The 9,879-nt window shown below is 37.9% G+C and overlaps 1 protein-coding gene across 1 annotated transcript in view; it reads right to left on the bottom strand.

Annotated features, from left to right (window-relative positions):
• Positions 1-1,295: 1,295 nt before the first annotated feature.
• The window catches only part of LOC122894486 (golgin subfamily A member 6-like protein 1), a 47,200-nt gene continuing 38,616 nt past the window's right edge, over positions 1,296-9,879 (bottom strand). The window contains exons 8-10 of the mRNA XM_044232334.1: positions 5,719-5,946; positions 4,700-4,918; positions 1,296-1,457 (exon numbers count right to left, since the gene is read on the bottom strand). Coding sequence (XP_044088269.1) covers positions 1,296-1,457; positions 4,700-4,918; positions 5,719-5,946 — 609 coding nt within the window. The remainder of the gene's footprint in view (positions 1,458-4,699; positions 4,919-5,718; positions 5,947-9,879) is intronic.

The raw sequence follows: 9,879 nt of genomic DNA, 5'->3' as shown, positions 1-9,879 counted from the left end.
GAGGAAATTGATCTCAGCCTTTCACGTCTGAAAATGGCACCTTGCGTTTGAGCCAACGATTCCCGACAGAAAGTGTCTAGTGGCTGTGCCTGCTGGCTCCTGTCCTGCGGCAACAAGCTCCATTAATCTGACCCGAAAAAATGTTTCAGCTAGGGCAGTTGGGGCTGCCTGAATCCCCAGAGCCACAAGACAGAAATCCAGGCCACATTTCCTGACTTTGAGGTTTATTTTAAAATTGGAGGATGGTCAACAACAGATGTGCGACAAGAACTAAGTTCTCTTTACAAGCACTGGTTATTGAATGCTAAGTGGAGCCCCATAAAGTTACCGTTTCCCTTCAAACTCATTGTCTTCTATTTGTCATATCCCCAGTGTTAGACCTGGAGTCACTTTATGGTTTGACCGCTAAGAAAATTTCTCATTCCAGGTGACCTCTCCCTGTCCCACAAGTGAAGGAGATCTGATTGCTTAACTGATGGATCTGGTTGTCATAGTTAACTCTACTTTTGGTCATTTGGACAGTTTCCAGTTTGAGGCAATTATGAACAATGCTGCCATGAACACTTTTATAAATACCTTTTTGTAGAATTTACACATTTCTCTTTTTTATAGTTTATTTTATTTTAAAGATTTATTTATGTTAGAGAGAGCGTGAGCAGATGTGGAGGGGCAGGGGGAGGGAAAGAGACTCTGGCTCACTGCACAGCCCAACATGGTGTTCAAGCCCATGACCCTGAGATCATGACCTGAGCCAAAATCAAGAGTCAGAGGCTTAACAGACTCGGCCACTCAGGCATCCCCTATATGCACATTTCTATTAGGTAGGTATATATGTGTATTCAATTTGGGTAGATGTGAGCTATGGTCAGCAGAATGATGGCTCCATGTCCTGATCCCTGGAACCTGTATTTTAGGCTACATGGCAAAAGGGAATTAAGGTTACCAATCAGCTGACTTTAAAATAATTATTCTGGACTTTTCATTTTAGAAATAGTCTGTTAACTATAAATATAAATATTCCCACTGAGAACACAAGTTCTGGTTAATACCCTGCTTAAAATATAGTTAATAATAAATATAATTAGATATATAAGTAACAACGTAGACTAGACCATAAATAAACGTATAGAACAAGATAATGACAAAGAAAAGTTAACTGCCAAATATCAAAGAAGAGAATTTTTCAAGTGAAAAATTCCCAATGCATTTTATTCATTATGTAGCCAATTCAAGATGCTGGAGGAGATACCTATATCTTCTGTGCTCTTGTTGGCAGCAAGGAAGAAAGAACTTTTTTATTCATTATCCTGTCCAGTCTCACAATCAGAAGCAATCTTTGATTTGTTAGATGCTTCATAATCTTGTATAATAAGCCTTAGGTGATTGATGATTTCCTTGTCAGCTGTTTTCATGTTAAATCCCAACATCTTCATAATAGTTTCTCGAAAATCAGAATGCTACAAAAAAACCACCAAAAACACAAGATATATCATTAGTTTTGGCCACTTCTTATTGTGTACAACGAAATTGTTATCAGAAATGTAGTTTTATTAAACATTTCTTTATGAAACGTAACATTCTACATTCAAATTTTAAGCTAGAAATATTACACGAGCTCTTTATTTAAAATGCCCTTTTCATTTTAAGATTTTATTTTTACACTTTATAGACTAATCTTAATTTTACTGCTGCTTGTTTTTCATCCCTAAGGAAATTCCTTTTGGACTTTGGATTTGCTATATGGTCATAGTAGTCTGCTAAGCATATCTCTCCACTCCTCCTCCAAAAACCATAGTGATCTTCTAGGGAAAGCAGTTATAACCCCCCACAAATAATATCTAAAGCATAAGTAGAGAATATCACAGAATTCAGTTTGTGTATAAGTGGGGAAATAAATATCCTAAACCAGCAGAAGCAGCTCCTGAGCCCACACTGGAAGATGCAGCTGGTTTCCAGTGGTGTCCTGGACATAGGACCATGCAGAAATGGGGAAATATTGAGAAGTCTAAGACCTGATGGGTCAGAAAACTGGCAAGTGGGAAGGAAAAGAAAAGGGCTTAGAAGCACATGAGACCAAAACGGCAGTCTTTTTTTGTTTTTTAAAGATTTTATTTTTTTATTTTTAGGGAGAGAGAGCTTGTGCGCACAAACGAGCTGGGTGAAGGGGCAGAGGGAGAGGGAATCTGAAGCCAACTCCACACCCAGCACAGAGCCTGAAGTGGGGGCTCCAGCCCGTGACCATGACATCATGACCGGAGCGGAAACCCAAGAGTCGGTCGCTTAACCAACTGGGCCACGCAGGCAATCCCAAAAATGGCAGTTCTGAAGGACAAGGTTTCTGAGGGAAGAGGGAGATGCTTGGTGAGATGTTCCTTGGGAGATAGGAGATAAAGGAAAAGAAAAAAGCAAACAGTGGAAAGTCAGGGACTTCTATAAACAAGAGTACTGCAGAAGCAGGCATCACATAACTTCTCACCCCAACATAAAAGGCTTGAAGGGAAAAAAAAAAAAAAAAATATATATATATATATATATATATATATATATATAGGGCTTGACGGAAGACTGTAGAGCTGCACTCACTGTGGCAACACAAGAGGGTAGTATTGAGTTAAAAAAACAAACAAGCAAACAAACAAAACAAGCAAGTAAACCCTGCCCTTTAACTACCCTAAAGTGAAACATCTGAAATTGAGAGGTCAGGGCCATTAAAAGTATTTTATTTTGGGCGCCTGGGTGGCTCAGTGGGTTAAGCCGCTGCCTTCGGCTCAGGTCATGATCTCAGGGTCCTGGGATCGAGTCCCACATCGGTCTCTCTGCTCAGCAGGGAGCCTGCTTCCTCCTCTCTCTCTCTGCCTGCCTCTCTGCCTACTTGTAATCTCTCTCTGTCAAGTAAATGAATAAAATCTTAAAAAAAAAAAGTATTTTATTTTATTTTTATATATTTTACTTAATTATTTGAGGGAAAGAGGGAGCAGGAGGAGGGAGAGTGAGAGGCAGACTCCCCACTGAGCCTGGAGACCATACAGGGCTCGATCCCAGGACTCAGTTCCAGGACTCCACGATCATGACCCAAGTCAAAGGCAATCAACCAACTGAGCCACCCAGGCACCCCAATTAAAAGGGTTTTAACATGAATAGATAAAAGGCAAATAATATCCGTCCAAATTTCTTTAAATAGAAAATAGCATCATCCAAACTAGTCAGGTGATGAAAATACTTCCCCCCAAAAAACTGCCACGGAGCAAAAGAGACATGTTTGACACAAAATCTGATATGGATTAAATTTCAGGGGTGCCTGGGTGACTCGGTTAAATATCTGATTTTGATTTCTGGGATTGAGCCCCTCCACGGGGTCGCTGCTCAGCATGGAGTCTGCTTGTCCCTCTCCTGCTCCAACTACCCCACCCGCATGTGCACACTGTCTCTGTCTAACAACTAAATAAATCAATATTTTTTTAAAAAATTTCATACAAGGATTTGCAGACATGGGGCAGGGAGAGGAGGCCTCTATTTTGAATGAGAAATGTTGTAATTCAGAATATGAATGGACCAAAAAATGATATCCAATATGCCTTATAGATGAGGGAGATGTGGTGGTTGAACTCAGGCAAGAATAAAACAAAGTCATCTCAGAAGTAAAGAGTGCCAAAAGACACAGTAGAGTACTCTGTACTCTACTACAGAGTAGCCAAAAGAAGAGGAGATCTGACTGAAAATATAGAAAGGATATTGAGAAGAGTAAAAACAAGAATATAAATATGCAGAAATTTAAAAAGAGAAAAAAAACAAAAATAATATGATTTTATATTTCAAGAATCTTTTAAGGTAATTGGTTAAATTACATATTTCTTAAGCTACTAATAAGAGATGTAGCATATAATTCCACAGTAGCCCCAAATTATCAGTTAGCCTTTTAAAAATTCTTTTAAGGGGCAGCTGGGTGGCATAGTCCATTAAATCATCTGACTCTTGGTTTCAGCTCAGGTCCTGATCTCAGGGATGTGATCTCCAAACAATCCCAAACAGGGCTCCAAGCTCAGAGCAGGGTCTGCTTGAGGTTCTCTCTTCCTCTGCCTCTGCCTCAGTCCCTTCCACTCATTCTTTCACCCTCTTTCTAAAATAAATAAATCTTTTTAAAAATTCTCTTACAACACCTGTTTTATAAATGTTGTGAGAATCTAGGCAAATTTAGAAGCACTACCCTCTTTTCCTAGGAGGTGACTCAGCCCCAGACACATGGTTTTCCCTGCACTTCCATTCTTGGACATCTTTTTCCTCTCGCCATTGGTCAAACAGAGGATGTATATGCAAACCTAAGTGAAGATAATAATTTATGCCATCCCTTGCTACTGTGGATTCACCAGGAATAAGCATTTGATCTAAGCTGGGCTCTCTTAGACCCTTTCTGGGGACTCTCCCCTGTCACAGAATCTCTAAACATAAAGCAAGCTGACACACACACAGATGCCAAGAAGAGCTGGTGAGAAAAGCTTTAGAAGGTTCCAGGTGCTAATCCTGCAGCCCAAGTGCCGCTCTTGCTGAGGTCTGGTTGCTTAACTCACCTTTGAGTCCATAAGCCAACAAACTCCTTTTTGGCTGGATTAGATAGAGTCTAAGGTGACAGCGGTGTTAATCACTTTAAAGACTCTTAATATTAAAAAAAAAGACTCTTAATATAATAATGAACAAAACAAACCCCTTGTTGTTGTCTTGGTACTTTATCAAGTGTGCTCTTTGCTGTGCAGGGCTCAGAAGTGACAGCATCTAACAGCTGATGGACCTTCTCTTTGTCCCCTCTTGCCTTTTGCTTGGCAGAGTGTAATGTAGTTTTCAAATTGTCTGTTTTCACAACTGCTTTCCCTTTCATTGCTTCAACTTGTGTTAAAGATTGCCTGAGCTTTTCAATTGTTTTGTCCTGTGAGGGTATAAGGTTGGGAGAAAGGGATATGACTAATTAGATCTCTTTTAAGTAAAAGACAAGATGCGTGACATAACCCATGCTTCTTTTCTTCTTTTTTTTAAGGTTCTGATATATGAAAAAGAAAGAAAATTCCACAATTTATGAATTAAGAAGACATGTCTCAATCATCATACTCATCAATAATAGTCACTGAGTGCTTTCATAAACTAGGCACTTGGGATTTAAAGAAGTTTAATAAGTATTCATGTCCTCAAAAGTTTACTGCCTCTGCTAACCAAAATCAGAAAGAGAAAACAACTGGCTTTGCAGTTAAGATAAACATTGCTGGTAAAATGCCAAAAAAAACCCACTTATGGAAGTATTTAGTGCACCTTTGTTTTAAGGTGTAAAACATATGTTTGAAATAGTACAATTGAAGCTTGATATGGAGAAGATCCAAAGAGGAGTCTCCGAAAATGAATAAAACTTAACTATTACCCCAATAAGAAAGACCAAAATAAGATGGAAAGAGCAAGGACTCTAGAATTCTAACATTTAGAATACCAGTTAACTTTGAGAAGTAAGGAAAAGAATAGATGAGGGTTTCAGTGGGGTTGACAATACCCTGGTTTTTAAGATAAGTGGTAGTTGTCTGTGCATCTAATTTTATTATCCAATATGCTTTCGTATTACATACACTTATGCATGCATATAAAATAATTTTAATGTTAATTTTTTTAAAAAATTCATAAGAAACATGAAACTAAAATAGTAACAGATCTGAGGAGAATTTTTGAAAGCCTCACTTTACTTACTTTAAGGACATTTACTCTTGTAAGTTGAATTTTCATACTTTTATTTGACAATTTCAAATCACTGAGCTGTTTCTGAAGTTTCTGAATTTTCTCTTCTAGTCTCTGAGTTGTAGCAATCTGTAAATTCTGCTGAATATTCAATAATGTTTGTTGCTCATTATCTTTCTCTAGCTGTCTGGACATCTTGCCATGCTCATCTGTCCACAAATTCTTAGTCCCACAGTTTTCCTTTGGAGAAATCAACAGCATTGAAATAAAGAAGTTGTGCTTTTTTTTTTTTTTTTTTTTAAAGATTTTACCTATCCATTTGACAGAAAGAAATCACAAGTAGACGGAGAGGCAGGCAGAGAGAGAGAGAGGGAAGCAGGCTCCCTGCTGAGCAGAGAGCCCGATGCGGGACTCAATCCCAGGACCCCGAGATCATGACCTGAGCCGAAGGCAGTGGTTTAACCCATTGAGCCACCCAGGCGCCCCAAGAAGTTGTGCTTTAAGGTGGTATTCCACATTAGCATACCAGATCTACTCTGGGCTGATAAGCTGCGGACAGTAATACTTGCTTACTTAAAATATTTTTTCACCATAGATATGCATTATTAAAATAATCTGGAAAATAAAATATGACAATAAAATTGATGGCTCGTGCTAACAATTTTATAAACACCCGATGGTAACATAGATTGTATCAACTTTTCTAGCAATGTATTATAAGGAAACAAATATTTAAAGATTCATACACACACACACACAAAAAAAAGATTCATACACAAAGATATTTACATTATTTATAACATGGAAAATAGAAACAATGCAAATGTCCAAAAAAGTATAATTAAATTACATATGATTTATTATACCCTCCTTAAAAGTCAAGTTACAAAAATATTTACTAAGAGAAAATACTAGTGATATAACTAAACGGAAGAAGCAGGATTAAGAAAAACTATGCCTATAAGTTAACACTGGTTATCTCATAGTAGTAGGACAATTGGTGATTTTAATTATATTTTTTCTAGTAATCTGTACTTTATGAAGTTATTACCAGCAGAAAAAAGAGGGTATGCAAATTTTATTAAAATAATGAAAATTATTTTATTCATTAAGTATTAAATAAATAAATTCATTAAAATATTTCATAAAATAAAATTTTCATTATATATAGATCAAAAGCTAGTAAAAATTTTTAAAAGATTTTATTTATTTATTTGACAGAGAGAGAGATCACAAGCAGAGAGAGCAGCAGGCAGAGAGAGAGGGGGATTCAGGCTCCCCGCCGAGTGGAGAGCCCAATGTGGGGCTGGATCCCAGGACCATGAGATCATGACCTGAGCCAAAGGCTACACCACTGAGCCACCCAGGTGCCCCCAAAGCTAGTAAAATTTATATTTAAAAAGAACCACTTGTTCTTTGGAAAAATAAAATACATGCCCCCAAGCAAGCTTGGGGACAAGAAGAAGAAAAAGAAGAAAAATAAAAAAGGGGCACCTGGGTGGCTCAGTCAGCTAAGTGTCTGCCTTTGGCTCAGGTCATGATCTCAGGGTCTGGGGCTCCATCCCAGCATCAGGCTCCCTGTTCACAGGGAGTCTGTCCTCCCTCTCCCTCTGCCCCCTGCTGTGTGTGCTCTCTCTCTCTCTCAAATAAATAAAATATTTTTTTAAAAGGAAGAAAGAGAGAAAGTAAAAACACATAACATTAGGAAGGAGAAATATGCAGAATTCATAGATACAGAAAGTATGAAAATAATTCTAAAAGAATATCTTATACCTCAGTGACAGTAAGTTGAAAATCTAATAGAAGTACAGTATTTTCTAGAAAACAATAATATGCAATCACATCTGGAAAACTCAAAAAACCCTAGTTAAGAAAACTATTGGATTGGGACACCTGGGTGGCTCAGTTGGTTGGACGACTGCCTTCGGCTCAGGGCGTGATCCTGGAGTGCCGGGATCGAGTCCCGCATCGGGCTCCCAGCTCCATGGGGAGTCTGCTTCGCTCTTTGACCTTCTCCTCGCTCGTGCTCTCTCTCACTGTCTCTCTCTCTCTCAAATAAATAAATAAAATCTTTAAAAAAAAAAAAACTATTGGATTAATAAGTGAATTCAGTAAAATGGTAGGTAATTAATAAAAATATATACATATCAAATGTGGGGCGGCTGGGTGGCTCAGTTGGTTAAGCCTCAGACTCTTGATTTCAGCTCAGATCTTGATTTCAGGACCCTGCAGAGGGCCTTGCACTGGGCTCTGAGTTGGGCACCAACTCTTCAGGGAGTTGGCTTGAGATTCTCTTTCTCTCTCTCCCTCTGGCCCTCCCCTGAGTTTGCACACATGTGCAAGATAAATAAAGCTTTAAAAAAAACAACAAAACATATCAAATGTTTTTATTTATATTAGTAATAGCCATTTCAAATAGAAATGGGGAAAATATGTTATTAACAATGAACAGAAAATCTATAAAAGACCTAGGAATAAATTTTACAAGAAAGACTTATAGGAAGGACTTATAGGACTTATATGAAGAAAAGTATAAAATCCTATTACAGCATATAAAATAAAATCTGCTATAGGGAAAAAGAAGATGTGCCAAATTATCAAAAATTACCAATCAGGGCACATGGATGGCTCAGTGGGTTAAAGCCTCTGCCTTCGGCTCACATCATGATCCGAGGGTCCTGGGATCAAGCCCCACATTGGGCTCTCTGCTCAGCAGGGAGCCTGCTTCCCTTCCTCTCTCTCTGCCTGCCTCTCTGCCTACTTGTGATCTGTGTCTGTCAAATGAATAAAATCTTTTAAAAAAATTACCAATCACTAATATTATAAATATTTAAACTACAGATACCTGTAATAGCAGGAAAAAGGTATATTAAACTATTTCAAATATACATTTTGAAATAGATATTCAAAAAGAGTAGTTTTAAATTGTTAAGAATTATATTACAAAGCTGACAGAGTAAATTGTAAATTGCATGTGCAAATTGCCACTCTGAAAGGTATAAAATTGGCATTGAATAATTACACTCACATAGTGTTATCATTAACCTACTCTATTTCTGTCCTCTGTTGAGAAAGAAGACACCCCATCAAAAGAAAAATAAAATATATGGAAATTATGAAATAAGTTAGGACAATCACATAATAATATAATAATAATTGCAATAAAGATAAATATGTTAAATTCACCAATTGGATAACCCCCTAATTTAATTTTTTAAAAACACAACCATATATTGTCTTTAGTTACAAAGATGGAAAAAGGCAAAAAATAAAAGGATCAAAAGATATATCAGGCAAACACGAACCCAAAGTGCATTGCATTTGTAACCATAATTTCTTTTTTTTTTTTTTTAAAGATTTTATTTATTTATTTGACAGAGAGAGATCACAAGCAGGCAGAGAGGCAGGCAGAGAGAGGAGGAAGCAGGCTCTCCGCTGAGCAGAGAGCCCGATGCGGGGCTCGATCCCAGGACCCTGAGATCATGACCCGAGCCACAGGCAGCGGCCTAACCACTGAGCCACCCAGGCGCCTCTGTAACCATAATTTCTGAAAATGGAGACTTTAAGGCGACATTTTTTTTAAAAGATTTTTTATTTATTTATTTGACAGAGAGAGATCACAAGTAGGCAGAGAGGCAGGCAGAGAGAGAGAGAGAGGAGGAAGCAGGCTCCCTGCTGAGCAGAGAGCCTGATGCGGGACTTGATCCCAGGACCCTGAGATCATGACCTGAGCCGAAGGCAGCGGCTTAACCCACTGAGCCACCCAGGCGCCCTTAAGGCAACATTTTATAAAGCACAAAAAAGAGACTGTTTAGTAGTGCCTAAAACAACAAGATAGCAAAGATCATCATGAGTGCACATGCTCCAGTAATCTCTAAAGCATAAAATGATAGAACAGCAAAGTTACATGGATGAAAAAAAAATTATCCTTAGAGAATTAGGATCCCTTTCCCAGAATCAAGGATATAGAAATAATCAGAGACACTGACAATTTGAACCATATGAATAATAATAATATGCCTGAGCATTAGCTGTGTATGGAACTTTATACCCAACAGACAACACATTCTTATAAATATACATGGAACAGCTACCAAAATCAACCAATTGTTCAGCCATGTAAGAAGTCTCAGTAAATTCTCAAGGATCATATACTTCCAGCATGTTGTAATA

The sequence above is a fragment of the Neovison vison genome, chromosome 13, assembly GCF_020171115.1.
Source record: "Neovison vison isolate M4711 chromosome 13, ASM_NN_V1, whole genome shotgun sequence".
Lineage (NCBI taxonomy): Eukaryota > Metazoa > Chordata > Mammalia > Carnivora > Mustelidae > Neogale > Neogale vison.
This window is presented reverse-complemented; position numbering and strand designations above follow the sequence as displayed.